This window comes from Megascapheus bottae, chromosome 1, assembly GCF_031878675.1.
Source record: "Megascapheus bottae isolate mThoBot1 chromosome 1, mThoBot2.hap1, whole genome shotgun sequence".
In the NCBI taxonomy this organism is placed as follows: Eukaryota; Metazoa; Chordata; class Mammalia; order Rodentia; family Geomyidae; genus Megascapheus; species Megascapheus bottae.
In genome coordinates, this window is record NC_143509.1 from 27,227,527 (window position 1) to 27,245,426 (window position 17,900).

The window sequence follows — 17,900 nt, forward strand, 5'->3', positions numbered from 1 at the left end:
CCCAGGCAGAAAAATCCCTGTGAGACTCTTACCTCCAATAAACTACACACAAAAAAGCCAGGAGTGGCGCTGTGGCTCAAGTGGTAGAGCTTTAGCCTTGAGCACAAAGATGCTTAGGGACTGTGCCCGGACCCCAAGTTCAAGCCCTAAGACCAGCAAAATAAAATTAAAATTAAAGCCAGTTACTACTGGTGGCTCACACCTGTAATCCTAGCTACTCAGGAGGCTGGGATCTGAGGATCATGGTTCAAAGCCAGCCCAGGCAAAGTGTATGAGATTATCTCCAATTAACCACCAGAAAACCAGAAGTGGTGCTGTGACTCAAAGTGGTAGTGCTCTATACTTGAGCTGAAGAGCTCAGGGACAGTGCCTAGGCCCAGAGTTCAAGCCCCAAGACTGAAGGGAGGAAAAAAAAAAAAGCTGACAGACATTAGCCATCTAATGCTAATGTGGTGCACATCTGTCATCTCAGCACTTGGGAGGAAAAAGTAGGATTAGGATTCTTAGGCTGGCCTTGAGCTATACAATGAGACTCTGCTTCCCCGGACTGTCAAAAAGATGAGCCAGGCACCAATGGCTCACACCTGTAATCCTAGCTACTCAGGACGCGGACATCTGAGAGTAGGGGTTCAAAGCCAGCCAAGGCAGGTAAGTCTATGTGACTCTGAGCTCCAGTTAACTACCAAGAAGCCAGAAGTGGAGCTGTGGCTCAAATGGTAATATACCAACTTTAAGAACAAACATTCAAGGACAGCACTCAGAACTGAGTTCAAATTACAGAATTTGTGTGGACACATACACACACACACACACACACACACAACACAGGATAAAACAAAACCAATCTAAAGTCACCCTCACAAAAACGCAGTGTCCAAACTGCATGACTACCCTGTGTCACTGTGGTCAGGGGCCTCAGGTCTGTTGGCTGCCCCCTCTGGGGAGGGCTTACCCAGGCTCCAGCCAATGCAGTCCACAGTCCTTAGCCACAGTGACTGGCCAAGCTATGTTCATGACCCTTGGCCACCACCTACCTGAGGCCTCCAGGGTCCAGGAAGCCGAGGCTGAGCTCATTTCTTGGTGGGAGGCCCTGCCTGTCCTGACTGTGTGTTCTCTACTTCCTGGTTACAGAAGGCCTGAGTGATGTGGGGTGGGGGAGCCCCAGGGATGAATCTGATCCAAATACAATACACACATGTATACATTTATCACAAAACTCCTTTGTACACACTTGAAAAATGAGGCCTGGAGCTTCCGGACAACAGCCAGGGTGGACACAGGCTGAGGGGTGGACTGCAGGCAGCCAACAGCCACCTCTCTGAGGATCCTTCCCAGCCCTCGGAACCCCAAGACTGTCTTCAGGCCTGACTACATGGGATAAGCTGATTAAGCGAGCTTCTTCCTTCTGCCATGGCTAGGGATCAGAAGCCACCAGGAGCGTGCTGACACCAACCCCATCAGATCCAGTCACACACAGGAGGCAGGCACCGGGGACCTGGCTCTTTGGCCAGCTTCACCCAAAACTCCGGTCAGTACCCGCGAGAACTTGCCATGGAGGTCTCAAGTGGGTCGGCAGTGCGGTGACCACCTCTCCACCCCAAGGAGAGGTTGTCTGCCTCCTCATAAAGCAGTTTTATTTAGATTTCAAACAAACCAAAGCAGAGAAGAGGTGGCCACGGGTGATCTGTCCAGTCCTGGGCTGGGCCCGCCCGCCCCGGCCCGGCTTGCCTGGGTGCCCATGGGAGGGCGGCAGGCACTGCTCTTCTCAGACAAAAACCCAGGAACAGACACGGGAGGGAGGAGGAAACCTAACGGCCACCACCCGGGGAGGGGACGCGCCCCACGCCCCCGTGAGGTAGTCTGTGGTCTGAGAGCCACGCGGTCCGTCCTAGTGAGGTAAAATTTTGTAAGTTTATTTGGGTGGGGCGGCGGCGTCAGGACTCCTCGTTGCTGGAGTCATCCTCGTCGTCCCCGAAGCAGCTGTCGGCCTCCTCCTCCACCTCGCCGTCCTCGTAGTAGTCGTCATAGAACAGGTCGGAGCCCTCGTCCGGGGCTGGCGCCTTGGTCTTCACGCAGTATTCAGCCAGCGTGGTGGGCACCTTCACCCCGTCGCGCTCTGCGTCCACCTTGGTCCCCAGGACCTGCTTCCTGTGGGGACAGGGCAGGTGAGGGCACCGGCAGGCAGTGACAGCGCAGCCACGAGTGTGCTAAAACATGGGCAGGCAGCACAGCCCACTCTTCCCTGCAGGCTGCAGCGGGGCATCTGGGTCTAAGGACAGGCACAGCACAGCCAGCTTTCTGAGCTCAGTCTCAGCCACCAGCATGGTAGGAGGCTGGGCAACTGGCCATGGTATGGCTGCCTGTTGTGAAGACCTGAAAGCTGAGGCGGCAGCCCTGCCCAGGCTCAGTGGGAAGACAAGCAGACAGGAGTGAAGGCGGCCGGGGCCTGGCCCAACGCCACTCTACCCACGCGCACAGCCCACAAAACGGGACACACGAGGACAGAGGCTGCAACACAGGGAGACTCGTCCCGGTCTCAGAATAACCAAAACCAAAAGCAAGGCCAGGAGACACAGTTCAGGGTCTGTGAGCAGAAGCAGCCTCACTGTGAGCCCATGTGGCCAGCAGCATGTAGGAAGAACTGGGGGACCCCAGCCTTTGCCCAGCAGCTTCCCACGAAGACAAGGGGGGAGGCCACCCTCCAAGATGCTTGTGATGACACCTCAGGGCAGACCTCATGCCCCCCCTCCAGGGAGGCTCCCTCCCACAGATCTATACAAAGCTGTCTCTGGTCTTGACCAGAGGCAGAAGCCCAACAACCCTGGCTTTCCTGTGCCTCTACCCACGTGCGGCTAGACAGCAAGAAGGAAGCTGGGTCACAGCGCCCCCGACGCCATCTCCTGGCATGACCAGGGCAGAGGCACACACTGCAGCCGGCCACGTGGGGACATGTGAGTGGCTCCTACGGAGCTCTAAGGTAAAAATAGTCAGCTGTTTATTTCTGCTGGGAAGGGGGGAGGATGCACCCTGCAGGGAGATGCAAGCCAGCAAGAATTGGGCCAAGGGCCAATCATGCAGGCCAGGGACCTGCTGGGAAACTGGGCTAGACCATGGACTAATGGCCTCTGGGCATTCGCACTTGAGAACAGGGCACTCAGGGTGACCTGGGCACAGCCCTGACTGCCAGCAGTGACCCCCCAGACAGGGATGGCGGCCCACAACTCCAGGTGCTAAGTCATGCTGCCCAGGGGTGGGAAGGCTGGAGTTGCCACATGCACACACGTGTGTGGGCAAGGGCACAGGTGTCCATGTATGGCATTTCAAGCTTAAAAATACTCTGCTTACACCAGGTGCTGGCAGCTCAGCCTGTAACCCTAGCTACTCAGGAGGCTGAGACCTGTGGTTTGAAGCCAGCCCAGGCAGACAAACACTACATTCTTTTCTCTAACCAGGAAAATGGTGGAAAACGGAGGTGTGGCTTAGGTGGGAGAGTGCCAATTCTGAGCAAAAGAGCCAAGGGGCAGCGCTCAGGGCCTAAGTTCACGCCTTAGGACTGGCAACAACAAAAACTGCTTACATAGCAGGTGGCCATTGTTGATAAATATATAAATTCTACTCTTCTCTTTTTTGTTCAAGGCTAGCACTCTACCACTTGAGCTATAGCACCACTTCTAGCTTTTTCTGATTATGTGGTACTGAAAACTGGAACCCAGGGCTTCATGCATGCTAGGCAAGCACTCTATCACTAGGCCACTCTCCCAGCCCTCTAGTATTCTTTGTCATTTGTGCTAGTAATTGAACCTGGGGCCTCACAAATGTTAGGCAAACACGCTGTATACATTTTGAGAAGTCTGGGAAGATTCCAAAGTCCTGGTTGCCAGGCACAAGGGTTAGGAGTGAGTTTCCTCACCTCTATTTGTACGTGCAGGACCTGCTTCCTCACGCAGCAGTGCCACTCCCAGAACATAAGCCATGAATGTCTGGGGTGCGTGAGGAGCTCTGATCCACACACGGCGACCTCACTCAGCAACCTCATCCCATCTGCTGACAGGCTTGGCCTGACTTCCGGGACAGTGGGTCACGTGGCCTGGCCCGGGCCAGGCATTTGTGCTGCTTCCCTTGCCCAGTCCACTTGGGCTGCTGCCAGTGTGGGAACAACAAAGCCCCTATGCACATTTTCGGGTCAGTGCTGCTGTAGAAGAGCTTCCCTTCCTCTTGGGTACAAATAAAGACTGGAACACCAGGTGTTAGGTAAACGATAAACTGAAATGCAAGGCCCTGATTCCAAACCCAGTATCACATACCAAGACCCCCAAAGAAAGCAGTAAACCCCACTGAAGTGTGAGGATGCTGATGGAGACAGGGTAGCCAGAGATGACAAGACAGACCAAGGAGGGTGGAGGAGGGCACGTGCCCCCCCATATCACAGACTTTGTAAAAGGCTCCTAGATCCTAACTGTGGGTGCCACTTGCTGGCTTCTGGCAGGGACACTGGAAGCAACGGGGCAGTGTGACAAGGACAAGGGTCTGCAGAGCCCCAGGCTACGTGCTGCTTGCTTCCACAGCAGGAAGATGGCACGAGCACACACCAGCCACCAGTCATTCCTCTCCAGAAAATCATTCCAGGTTTCTGAGTTGCAACCAGTGATGTTTAGGCAGCATTTTTTTTTTTTGGGGGGGGGGTCGGTTGTAGGGCTTGACCTCTGGGCTTGGGCACTGTTCCTGAGCTCTTCAGCTCAAGGCTGCCACTCTACCCTTGAGCCAAGCCCCACTTCTAGTTTTCTAGAGGTTAATTGGAGATAAGAGTCTCAGGTCCTTTTGTGCCCGAGCTGGCTTTGAACCTTGATTCTCAGATCTCAGCCTCCTGAGTAGCTAGGATTCCAGGCGTGAGCCACCGCACCTGGGAAGGCAGCAAATTATTAAATCACTGCCTAGTGTATGACTGAGGTCACACGAAGACAAAGACCAAGCAAAGGAAGAATTCACATCAGTGTCTGGTGTGGATCCACGAACACGGAGTAAGCATGACACAGGCCACCATCCTGAGACGGGCTTGTAGTTGTGAAAGAAGCTGTGGCAACGTGGTAGACACTGAGTGGCCACCTGGATGGTGCGGGTGAGGGCTCTAGGGCCCCTCCTGACCTGGGGGAGATGGGGTCTTCCTCAGGGCCAGCAGACAGGTCCTCATGTCCCACCAGCAAAGCAGGGTGGGGGTCTGTAGGAGTGGGCAGCCCTACTCCGGGAGCCCCCGAAGCATGTGCTCACCGGATGATGTCCGTGTACTCCCGGTCCTTTCCTTTGCTCTCTTTCCACTTCCTGTACATCACCGAGGCGTCCACATTGGCGGGCGAGAAGGTGTTGGGCTCGTTAAGCAGCGAGATCACACTCAAGAGGATGGTCCTGGGGGAGCAGCAGGTCAGCGGGCAGGGCCACGGGGAGAGCTGACAGAGGCACAGGGACCTCGGAAACCCAGGCCATCGCTTGGTGCCCCAACCTGGCAGGAGGACGCCTCACCTTGGGAATGCTGTGGGGCAGCAGGGGTGGAGCAGGGAGGAGGTGTGGTGGTCTCCTTGGCCCGGCTGGCATGGGCTCAGGGGTAGGGCTTGTGGAGAGCCCACCCACAACTTGGGAGAGGAAGAAGGCTCATTCTACACGTGGGGCCAGCAAGGGGCCCAAGAAGCATGGTTGGCGGCTGGGGTAGGCCCACATCACAGTGCACACAGGCGAGACAAATTCACATGGGGAGCCCAGCCTCACCTGACATTCTGTGTGGGGTTCCACCTCTCGGAGGGCAGCTCCCCACTCTGGGGGTCGTCCACTGGGGGGTGGAGGATGGAGATACACACGTCCCCCGTCTGTGAGGAGGGTGCACAGGTCAGACCCGGCCTTCTGGGGCTCCAGATCCCAGGGTTTAACAAGGTGCCAGGGATGGGGAAGTGTGTGGGTGGGGGTGGTAGTGAGGCACGTGCAAGGCAGGCATGTTGGGAAGCATGTGGGTTAGGCAGATGTCTGGAGGCAAGAGTGAGGGAGGCACATGAGGCGAGAGCGGGGCTCACCTCATAGATGTTTGGGTGCCACATCTTGGTCAGGAACCGGAAGGCAGGCGGAGAGTACGGATAGTCGATGGGAAACTTCAGACGAGCCTGTGTGTGGTGGAAAGTGGGCTGGTTTGTCCTTCTGTAGAGCCCAGCATTGTCTGGGCTCTGTGGTGTTAGAGTGGATGCCTGTAAGGGCTAAGGGCCTCTCCATCAGGGACAAGGCCTACAATCAAGTGTCTGAAAAGCTGCTGGAAATCACCAGAGCTGATCACTGCTCCCACAAAGTCTAGGTGGCAGGGCCAGGCCCAGCCAGCCACAAGATAGAGGTAGGGGGTAGAATATGGATACCTGCAACCAGAGTACCTTCCAGCCCCAGGCAGTCCAGGCCTCAGGCACTAGCCAGCAAAGCTATCTGTGAAAGGAGTTATGGTGGGGTCAAGGAGAGTAGTGCAGACTTCCCTGAAGGAATTCCCTTAGAGCAGAGCCTATCCTTAGGCCTGGCTCAAGCTTAGAGGAGTGGCCACCTGGCAGAGAGCTGACTGACCAAGTGGGGAGAGGAGCCAGCAGGGACGCATCCCAGGTCAACATGTCTCCTCAGCTGTCCAGATCAAGGGCGGCCACGAGGGGCGGATGTGAGTCACCTGCCTGGGCATCAGCTGCTTAGCCGGAAACCAAGGTTGGCACCACCCACTGCCTCCCAGCTCTCAGCAGGTAAACAAGGAAGCTGCTGCTTGCCAGGGTCCTAGATGTTTTCAGAGAAAGGGTGATGGCCAGCTCTCACCATCTCTGGGCAGAGAGGGCACAGGGGGTGGGGGTTCTCATGGAGAGTAAGGTCCAAGAGGGGAGAACTTTGTGGCCACACTGAGCCAGGAACGTGGGTCTGAGACCCTGCCCAGTGCTTCCCCCAAACTTTAAGATATCCCCAAGCTTAGTGCTTGGTTCCTTAGCCCGGATCCCTGGGAGCAACAAGCAGGAACACTTCCCCATCTGTACCAAATCCCATTACACATGTCTTGTTGTTGTTGGCAGTAGTGGGGTTTGATCTCTTAGGGCCTCAAACATGGCAGACAGGCCCTCTGCCAACCCTCCCCCGACCTTCCTTTTCCATGACTATTAAGATAGGGTCTTGCTTTTTTTGAGTCTAGACTACAATTCACCTTTTTTCTTTTCGTCAGCCATGAGACTTCAACTCTGGGCCTGGGTGCTCTCCCTGAGCTCTTCAGCTCAAGGCTATCGCTCTACCATTTGAGCCACAGTGCTACTTCCACAACCTATTTTTCAACCTATGTTATGTTTACTGGGTATCGGGAATGACAAGCATGTGCCATATTTTAAACATCTCAAAGAGACAGAACCAGCTGGGTACCAGAGGTCACATACCAGAGGCTGAGATCTAAGGATTGTGGTTCAAAGCAAGCCTGGGCAGAAAATGTGAGACTATCTCCAATTAACCAGCAAAATGAGAGAATAGAGCTCAAGGGTACAGCTCTATCTATCATGGAAAAGCCAAGCAAGACCAAAAGACTTATCAGTTCACACCTCGCTACTACTAACACCAAGGAAACAAAACAATAAAAAACCCAGAGGTTTTTTCTTTTGTGTGTGTGTGTGTGTGTGTGTGTGTGTGTGTGCGCGCGCGCGCTAGTCTTAAGAGTTTGAATTCAGGGCCTGGATGCTCTCCTCCAGCTTTTTTTTTTTTTTTTTCCAGTCCTGGGCTTGAGCTCAGGGCCTGAGCCCTGTCCTTGGACTTTCTCAAGGCTAGAGCTCTACCACTTGAGCCTCAGCACCATTTCCGGCTTTTGTCTATGTATGTGGTACCGAGGAATCGAACCCAGGTCTTCATGCATGCTAGGCAAGCACTTTAAACACTAGGCCAAACTCCCGGCCCCTCCTCCAGCTTTTGTGCTTAAGGTTAATTAGCACTTTAGCACTTGAGACAGCGCTCTACTTTTGGCTTTTGTGGTGCTTAATTGGAGATAAAGAATCTCAAGGACTTTGTCTGGGCTGGCTTCAAAACATGATCCTCAGATTTCAGTCTCCTGAGCAGTTAGGATTACAGGCATGAGCCATCTCAGCTCAGAGTTGCCTTCTATGGCTGAGCAAGCTGAGGTTCAGAGCAGAAAATCATCCTGGCAGAGGTCATACAAAACTAGTGAGCCTAGTAAAGCTTTCTCTGCCCTTCTTTGTACTGGGCACTGCCAAGGGCCTACCTATCCTCTGCCTGAAAACCTGCTATGGCTCATCATAGAGAAGCGGGTGAGGCTAGATGAAAGGAACCACTGCAGAAAGTACTTGGGACACAGTGATGGCTCAGGCATCCACCACACACATTTCCACATTCCCTTGGCAAGAGGGCCCCCTCATGCCCCACACTGAAGAGAGGAGGGAGGATGCCATGCTACCTTATGGTGTGATCTGTATTCAATAGGGCCCCACAGCAGCTGTTTCTAGAAAGACGGATTATCTCCCTAAGGTCAGCCTAGAGGCTCTACCCACAATCCTTTGCAGGTGGGCAGCAGCCAGATTGAGGCTTTGTCTGGAGTTCTGGGCTAGCCTCAAGATAGAATGCAGCTAGCCAGGTCTGAGCAGAGCCCTTGTCCTTACAGCAATCTATTCCCAAAAACACACAAAGGGAACTGGAGGGAGTGTTACTGCTCACACGATCTGGCAACCTCAGATGTTTTGAAGCCCAGATTTGGTCCCAGAGTAGGGAAGCAAGGTTGTCCAGTTTTCTCACATCTTTCTACCTTATCACTGAAACCTCTGCTAAGGAGGAGAGCACCTGGCGGAGGACACTGCTGCTCTCTGGGATACTCAGCAGGTGGCTTAAAATAACTGCTCCAGCTGGGCACGGGTGGCTTATACCTGTAACCCTAGCTCTTCTGGAGGCAGAGATATGAGGATCATGGTTTGAAGCCAACCCAGAAAAGAAAAAAATAATAATAGTAATAAAAAACTAAGGGACAGTACCCAAAACCTGAGTTCAAGCCCCCAGTAATCAGCACAGAAAACAAACAAACAAAAAATATGCTCCAAATGCAAAACAGACAGGTATCTATCTGCGTGGGTCCCATCCAGGGTAGTGAATCCTAGCTTCCAGGAAGTCAAGGGCAGTTAACTTCCTGCTCTCATCTATCCCTTCACCTTCAAGGCATTAGATCCTTATTTTGATCTGGTAGTACAGCAAGGTCCCGAGACCCTGACAAAGGGGGAGTCCAAGGCCACCGCTGGGCTGACATGGCAAGTTTAGAAAATTTCCCCCAATCTGGGGTCACACCAGACAAAAACACAGCCAAGTCCAGGAACCGCCCTAGGCTTCCTGCTTCCAACAATCTGGCAAGCAGTTGGCTTTAAACCACCAGAGGGCAGAGGAAACTGGCAAGAAAGGCGACCCAAGAAGCTGCCTGTACCAAGTGGAACCTGAGAAAGGCTGGCCAAGAGTGACACAGGAATCCTGAGCTTCTGCAGGAAGCTCTCAAGGGTCCAGGCCTCTGGAGGGTCCTGGAGCGTGGCTCCTGGGATAGGGGTGGGCGTGTCGAGCCTAGGAAACAGGTTACATAAAGCCAGGGTGAGGCCCAGAGGCCTGGCCAGCTGCTATGGGCAAGGGTGGCTACTTTCCAAGCAGGTCCGGCTGCCAAGGCCCCATCCGGGCTTCTGCTGGAACCCGAGCAAGTGGTTGGAGCCAGTCACCCCGACTGCCCCACCTTTTCCATGGGGTCCACTTTCCCCAAGAACAGAGTTTTCTAGGCCTGGGGTGGGGCTCTTAGCTTCGGGGTGGGGGGTGGGGGAGGGAGGAGAAAGGAAAGGGGGGGGAAGAGTGTGAATTCAACAAGCGCCCCATGTCGGAGGCGAGCCGGGAAGAGTTCCGCCCCCTCTCTCCGGGAGACGGAGAGAGAAACCTGGAGCTGCCTTCAGAGAACCGGGGACCCACCGGGGACACCGCGCCCCCGCCCGCCGCCGGGGGAGGCCGCGGAGGACTCCGGCAAGCGGGGGGGAGGCGATCACGACACAAAGGGGAAACCGAGCCGCCGCCGCCGGCGCGGCCCAGCTCACCTTGAAATAGCCGCCCTCGTAGTAGGTGTTGGGGGGCCCGAAGATGGCCACCTCCCAGTTGTACAGGTCTCCCTCATCCACCAGCGTCACTCGGAAGCCCTCCACCGGCTCCTCCTGCAACCCCTTGAGTTCCAGAAGCAGCGCCTTCTGTGAGCTGGGCACCAGCGGCCGGGCCATGGCGGCGGTGGACGGGCCCGGGGCTGGCGTCGCACCGGGCCGCGGAGCCGCCGGGAGTTCGCGTGACGGGCCGGGCTGCTCGCTGGCCGCGGGAGAGCCGCCGCCTTCTTCCTCTACGCCGCCGCCACCGCCGCCGCCGCCGCCGCCACCGCCACCGCCGCCGCTCGGGGCCCCCGGTGGCTCCACTCGCTCTGGCGCTGCCGCCGCCCGCCCGGCGCTCTCCTCCTCGGTCCGGCCCCCGCAACCCACCCCGAATACGCCTGCGCGCCGCCGCCGCCGGGTCCTGAGTGCGCCTGCGCGCCACCACCTAGCCTTCGAATGCGCCCGCGCGCCACCACCGGGTCCGGATCGCGCCTGCGCGCCCGCCCGCGGGGCACGCCGGGAAGCGGAGTCTCCTCCCCGCCCCGCCGCGCCGCGCAGGCGCCTCGCGCTTCCGGCTCCCCGGAGGCTGCCGCCACCTCCGCCTGCTCGAGCTCTGCCGTCGCCTGTGCGCGGGGAGGCGCGCAGAGCTGAGGCTGCGTGACCCCACCGGCTCACCTGGGCTTTGTGGACCTTTTTTTGTGACGTCCCCGAGGGGGGGTGTGGCCGTGGGCGGGGAGCGGGGCGGGGCTCTGGTTCGGGCAGCCCAGGGGCGGGGCGGGGCCTCCGGGCCTCGGAGTCCTCCGGGAATGGTAAGGCGTGGACACGAAGCCTCCCCCGGACCGCTCCCTCGGGGTGCGGGGAGAGGCGGGGTGGGTGGGGGGGCGTGGTCAGGACCTGCTTCTCCCACCCCACCCCGAGAAAGAGCCTCAGTTTCCTAAGGGATGTATCTGACAGGTGGGGGAAAGGGCCGGGCACCCTGGGGCGAGGGGGTGGAGAAATGGGCTTACCTCTGCCATTCAGCATCCATCCGCCCGACAGCCCGCCCCTCCCCTGGCACCCATGGAGAACCGAACCTTCTGACTCCAGAGAACCCCTCATCTCATCTCAGGCTGATCTTTGACCCAGCCAGAATCCTTCAGAAGCAGACAAGAATGCATGAAGAGGCGTCCAGGAGAAAACAGGCTGGGCCAGTTGACTTCCACTGAGCCCTGCCCCTGCACTTCACTCACTGGACTCTGCCTAAGCTCAGGCCTGCTGTGTCCTGGTCCAGACACCCACTCATTCCTTGCCTGGACACTTGGCTATGAGTATTGGGGTGGTGATGACAGCTTAGGCAAGCTCTCCGGGAGGGTGGATAAGGTATCTGTGACCTGCAGTGGTGGGTGGCCTTGGCCTTTGGGCTGTACCTGTGACTGCTTCAATCCCAGACCTGAGCTTCATCAACACCTTGGGCTGGGGTGGAGGGTGGCTCTGTCACAGGTGCACCAGCATCCAGTCACTGACCATGTGATACTGGTATCTCAGCTGAGGGAAGGAGATAAACCTGTCTAGGGAGAGGAAAATGACCACGGTGGACAGAGGCATCCAGGGAGCATCCCTGTTTCCTGTGCTGCTCAGGATTAGTCTTTCTCTGTCCTTGAATCGCGCTGGTTTCCTCTCTCAGGCCCTTCTGCCCTGTGCCTTGGATGGCTGGTGGTGATGTGGTCTTCAAGAGGGAGTTGCTGGATGCTTGCTTATGCCTGTAATCCTAGCTACTCAGGCTGAGATCTGAGGATCATGGTTTAAAGCCCCAGGAACGTCCATGAGACTCCTCTCCAATTAACCACCAGAAAACCAGATGTGGTGCTGTGGCTCAAAGTGGCAGAGCACTAGCCTTGAATGGAAAAGCTCAGAGAGAACACCCAGACCCAGTGTTCAATCCCCAACCCCCCCACATACACAAGAGAGTTTTGAGTGTCCTCTTGTAAGGCGGGGGTGGGGGGGTGAGAGGGGGGAAGAAGGTGAAATTTAGTTGTTTCCCTTTAAATGTAGAAACTCTTGGGCCTGGAGCATGGCCTAGTGGTAGAGTGCTTGCCTAGCATGCATGAAGCCTTGGGTTCAGTTCTTTGGTACCACATACAGGAAAAAGGCCAAAAGTAGCGCTGTGGCTCAAGTGTCAGAGTGCTACCCTGTCCAAGAACAGTGCCCAGGCCCTGAGTTCAAGGCCCAGGACTGGCAAAAATAAAAAAATCAATAAAATGAAGACATTTTTCACTTAGCATCCTTGACTTTGATCACAGAATAAGAATTTCTGGACAAGCTGAGGGGAGTGGCTCACACCTGTAATCCTAGCTACTCAGGAGGCTGAGTAGCTTTGATCAAGGTTCAAAGCCAGCCCAGGCACTAAAGTCTGTGTGAGACTCTCCAATTGACTGCTAGGAAAACCGAAAGTGGAACTGTGGCTCAAGAGGTAGGGCAGTAGTCTTAAGCTGAAGAGCTGTTCAGGGACAACGCCTAGGCCCAAAGTTCAAGCCCCACAACTGACAAAAAAAAAAGAAAAAAGAAAAGAAGAGAATTTCTGGACAAGTCAGTATGGTAAGAAAGCTTGGCAGAACATAGAGTAAACAGGCAGGCAAGCAAACAGGCACAGGAGGGCAGGGGCACTGTGGCTGTACTCATAGGGAGAAAAACACAGCACTTAGGGCTGTTGGGATATTTATATGGTAAAGGCAGGGGTTTGGCTTTAAAATTATGTAAAGATAGGTGCTTTGTCTTTGCTTCAATCATACTTGGTGATATTTCTGGGTTTGCAGATAAGATGCATGTTGCCCTAAAACAGATAAAATAGATACTTATCTTCGAGACAAGGAGGTACCCTGCTCTGTGCATTTTGAGGCAGGAAGTGGCTTAAGCTTGGGGAAGCATGTTCTTTAGGAAGGCATACATCCTGCCAGACAAGAGTTAATTCTTGGGGTGAGGAATGTATCTCTGAGGAAGAAATGCATCCTGCTGTCTTTGAAACAAACATGTCATTTGTGTGTTTCTAAATACCATATTTCTGAATTACCTTCACCAGGCCTCAATTTCCTTGTTATCTTGCTTCATTTTCCCTAAAATTACTTTGTTTCCTTAATCTTTTTTTTTCTTTTGATCAGACACAGGACTTCTGTGCCTGGGCCAGCTTTAAACCTTTCCTCAGATCTCAGCTCCTGAGTAGCTAGGATTACAGCTGTGAGCCCCTAGCCCAGCTTTAATCTTTTTTCTTTTTCTTCTTTTTTTTTTTTTCCAGTCCTGGGGCTTGAACTCAAGGCCTAGACACTGTCCCCGAGTGTCTTTTGCTCAAGGATAGCACTCTACCACTTGGGCCACAGTGCTACTTCCAGCTTTTTCTGTTTATATGGTACTGAGAAATCAAGCCAAGGGCTTTATGCGTCTTAGGCAAGCACTCTACCACTAAGCCACCTTCCCAGCCCTATTTCCTAAACCTTAAGGGAAATACATGAATATCTATTTGCTGTAAGCTGACCATTCCTCATTTTCCCTACTTTATCCTGCTTCATTTCCCCTAAAATGGCTTTTTTTTTTTTTTGGACAGTCATATGTCTTGAACTCTGAGCCTGAGCACTGTCCTTGAGTTCTTTAGTACAAGGCTAGCTCTCTACCTCTTTGAGCCCTAGTGCCACTTCCAGTTTTTTGGTGATTAATGGAGATGAGTCTCACAGATTTTAGTTCCCGGGCTGGCCTGTGATCCTCAGATCTCAGCCTCCTGAGTAGCTAGGAACACAGGCCTGAGCCACCAGCGCCCAGCTTGTTCCCTTAATCTTAAGGGAAGTATATAGACAAGCTTTAAGCTTGGGTCTTTAAATCCCTGGCAGCCATTTACCGTGTCTCATTTTCCCTAGGCTATCCCCTTCTCCCCCTCATTTCTCCCTAAAATGGTCTTTGTTCCTTTCATCTGTGTGTGTGTGTGTGTGTGTGTGTGTGTGTGTGTGTGTGTGTGTGTGTATCGTGGGGCTTGAATTTGACCTGGGTGCTAGGATTACAGGCATGAGCCACAGGGCCTAGCTTGTTCCCTTAATCTTTTTTTTTTTTTTTTTTTTTTTTTGCCAGTCTTGGGCTTGAGCTCAGGGCCTGAGCGCTGTCCTTGGACTTTCTCAAGGCTAGAGCTCTACCACTTGAGCCTCAGCACCACTTCCAGCTTTTTTCTATGTATGTGGTACCAAGGAATCGAACCCGGGTCTTCATGCATGCTAGGCAAGCACTTTAACCACTAGGCAAAACTCCCAGGCCTGTTCCCTTAATCTTAAGGGAATTATATGAAGGACTGTCTCCTGTATTTGCTGTTAGCTGACTACCTCATTTTTCCCTAGTTTATTTGACTTCATTCTGACCTTCATTCTCTATGACAGGGCTATCCACACTGAGATCTCATACAATTGCTATGAGACAGTTTGTCAATAAACAATAATTAGAATTAATCATAGCCCAAGATCTCTTTCTGAATACCCCACACCCTAGGAAATCTTGAGTGGGTAGAGGTAGGTGTTGCTTTCAGCCCTTCCTGCTTGGCCCCCAGGAGAGCCTGTTCCCATGCTCTAGAACATTCCAAGGGGTGGGTGGTAGTTGTAACCAGGGTTTTGCCAGCCTGGTTTTTGGCTGTTGTATTTAGGTTGTTTTATTATTATTATTATTTTGGGGGGGGGCTCCTTACTTTCTAAAAAGTTCCAGTTGAATTAACTTCAAAGCCCTTGTTTTACAAAGTTAAAGCCATCCAATCAGAGCATTCCAAGTTGGGTCATCCAATCAGAGCAGGTCTAACTTCGCTTTCTCTTCAGGGATTGGTTCAGGAACAAACATATGACTAATGGGCATCCAATGACAATGTAGTCCTGAAACATTTCTCTGGGAACTCAGAGGCCCTGAGTTTGGGGTTTGAGCCTGAGGATGAGAGAGAAATGAGAGAGAAAAAGCTGTGTATTCTTGGTTCCAGCCACACCAAACCTACTTGGAACAGTCAAGCATACATGCATGGTCAAGCCCATACATTTCTTCTTTTTCTTTTAAGCTACTCTGGGTTAGGCCTTTCTTCACATATGGTGAAACAGCCTTGCATTCAAAGCTGGGCTCTGCTGTGACTTTGGACATGCTAAACCGAGCTTGCTTATCTATAAAAACAACAAAAAATGTTATATGTTGAAAAAGCCAGAAGTGGTATTGTGGGTCAAGTGGCAGACCATTAGCCTTGAGAAAGCCCACGGACAGTGCTCAGGCCCTGAGGTCAAGCCCCAGGATTGGCACACACACAAAAAATATGTATGAAATGCACTTAGCTTACAGCCTAAAGATGTTATTGTCCTAGTAGGAAGAAAGACATGGTCTCAGGAGACAATGGGAGGCAGAAGTTAAGCGAGAGCAGACACATGTGAGAGAATGGGCCTGGTAGATCTTCAGCAAAAGACAAAACTGCCTTTCTCTGAAATCAGGTGACACAGGCCTTTCCCCCCAAACATGTGACACAGGCTTTTCTCCCTGAAAACAGGTGATGCAGATGGCTGTATCTCAAATGGCAGTCCCTCCCTTAATTCAATTTCCCTCTCCCTTGTTTGTGTAGCTACAACCTGTAAATGTTAACTCCTCCCACAACACGCTCTCTTATCTCTTGTGAACCCAGCCCAGTAAAACTGTGCTGTGCTTAGAGGCCCACCTAAGTACTCTCTGCCCTCTAGGTAGCCTTTCAGGCTACTGACATTAAACTCTCTTTCCTGTGTATGTGACCCATGTGTCTGAGTGATTTTCTTGGGGAAAGCCTTTCAGTGCCAGTTGGAAGTGGGAAGGGGGGAGAGGGCCGAGTGAGCTGCCACCAGCCTATATATGTGCAGGGTCCCCTAGAGGCTGGGACAGGCCACAGTCACATCCCCCCAAGAGCAGGTATGAAGATCACTTCTGCCTGTGCTTGGGGTAGCGTAGTAATTTCTTTTTAAAGTTAGTTTTATGCTGATCCTGAGACTTGCACTCTGGGCCTGGGCATTGTCCCTTAGCTCTTTTTTTTTGGGGGGGGGGGTGGTTGTTTTTTGCTCATGGCTGATGCTTTCCTCCTTGAAGCACACCTCTGCTTCTAGCTTTGGGGTGGTTAATTGGAGATATGAATCTCCTGGACTTTGCTTCCCAATCTGGCTTGGAACCATAATCCTCAGATGTCCTGAGTGCCTAGGTGACAGATGTGAGCCACTGGCGCCTGGCTAGTAATTTATTACAGAGGTTACAGGAATTGAACACACTTATGCTTCTCACTGAGTTTCACTCTTCCACCCTGAGTTGATTAACTTCCTCCTTTCCCCCACTCCTTTCCACTGGCTGGGCGAGTCAAGGGGAAATGGCAGTACAAGTCCTGCTTCCGGGGCTACAAGGAGGGTGAGCAAGCATATAAACAGACAAGTCATTTCTGGTTAAAAAAAAAAATCCTATGAAATAAAACAAAGTAGGTCAAGGGTCAGGAAGTGGTGAGAATAGAGTAGCACGTCTCACTTAGGAGGGGGCATTTGAGCCAAGAGACTGGAGTGGGGAAGTGAGAACTGCATCCAGAGGAATCAGTGTTACAAGGGAAAAGGAAAGGCATGCGCAAAAGACACTGAGGTTCAGTAATCCTCTCGAGCAAGAGGCCAGAGTACCTGGGCAATGTGGGAGAGGGGAACCGGCAGAAGAAAATTGAGGAGCTGGTGGCTCTTGCCCGCAATTCTAACTATTCAGGAGGCTGAGATCTGGTGAATCTTACTTTGAAATCATCCCGGGCTTCAGAAACCGGAAGTGGAGGCTTGACTCACTAAGTGATAGAGTGCCTGTCTTGAGTGAAAGGAAATGAGAAGGCACAGCCCTGAGTTCAAGACCCAGAACTGGAACAAAAAACCAGGAGCTATGGAGTCTTTTAGCTCAGCTTCCTCAGTTGACCTTGCTCACAGGCCTTGTGGTGACAAGATGGCTGCAGAGTCACCCCCAGGGCCTGCCAGCCCATCATCCCATTGCTGTGGGCTGCATCTGACTGGACAGCTGAAGTCCTATCCTCTCCTGGGAGGCCATGGCTGGACCCACCACACCTTGGGGCAGTAGAGAGAGGGAGGGGCAGGAGAGGAGGTGCACAAGGACCCAGTGGGTACTGATCTAAGATGGGTGGCTCCCACACTCTGCTCAGTGTCAGGGAGGGAGGGGCTGAGTCATCAGTGAGACCCAGAGGGCCTGGGATGCCCCCTGGACATCTGGAGGATGTCTGGTCCTCTTGTCTGGGTGGATTGGTGGCAGAGTTGCCATGTGAACTTGATCACCGGGCAGTAATAGAGTCTGGGTTGGTAAGCTCTAGGGCAAATAGGATTCATGAGGACAAGAGGGAGAGGAGAGGAGAGAGCTGGAGCTGAGTGTGGAGGGGAAGTATCCCCTCACACCCACAGTGAAGGGCTCCCCACTGCTGTAAAGCCAGGCCAGGCCAGGAAGGACAGCCTAGTGCTTGCTGGCTATGCTGGCAAGACCCACGCCTGGACACCCGTGGAGCTGATGGCAGGCAGGCCTGGTGTATGGGATTGGTGGTCCTATAGAGGCAGAGGGTTGGCAGGGTAGAGGCCTCTGTCACTCTCCTTGCTAGTTATCCTGTCCCAGAACAAAGGCCTGCACCCTGCCTGCAATCCCAGTCTCCAGGACAACTCACACTTAAAGCTTTCCTTGGAGGAGGCACACCTCCTCACACACCTGTCATCCCAGCTACTCCAGAGGCTGAGATCTGAGGATCGCTGTGTGAAGCCAGCC

General features: G+C 53.4%; 1 protein-coding gene across 1 annotated transcript; it reads right to left on the minus strand.

Annotated features, from left to right (window-relative positions):
* Positions 1–1,616: 1,616 nt before the first annotated feature.
* Positions 1,617–10,523, minus strand: Cdc34 (cell division cycle 34, ubiquitin conjugating enzyme). Its single transcript, XM_090339836.1, has 5 exons — positions 10,092–10,523; positions 6,057–6,143; positions 5,758–5,855; positions 5,266–5,400; positions 1,617–2,148 (listed from the first exon to the last, which is right to left on the minus strand). The coding sequence occupies exons 1-5, from the start codon at positions 10,266–10,268 to the stop codon at positions 1,935–1,937; spliced, it is 711 nt and encodes a 236-aa protein (XP_090195962.1). The 5' UTR covers positions 10,269–10,523; the 3' UTR covers positions 1,617–1,934.
* Positions 10,524–17,900: the final 7,377 nt, after the last annotated feature.

Excerpts from the sequence above, each read along its gene's own strand:
- Cdc34 (XM_090339836.1), bottom strand. The coding sequence starts at position 10,268 with ATGGCCCGGCCGCTGGTGCCCAGCTCACAGAAGGCGCTGCTTCTGGAA. Across the intron at positions 5,401-5,757 it reads AACCCCACACAGAATGTCAG|GACCATCCTCTTGAGTGTGA; the intron begins GTGAGGCTGGGC and ends CTGCTCCCCCAG. Across the intron at positions 2,149-5,265 it reads GAGTACACGGACATCATCCG|GAAGCAGGTCCTGGGGACCA; the intron begins GTGAGCACATGC and ends CTGTCCCCACAG.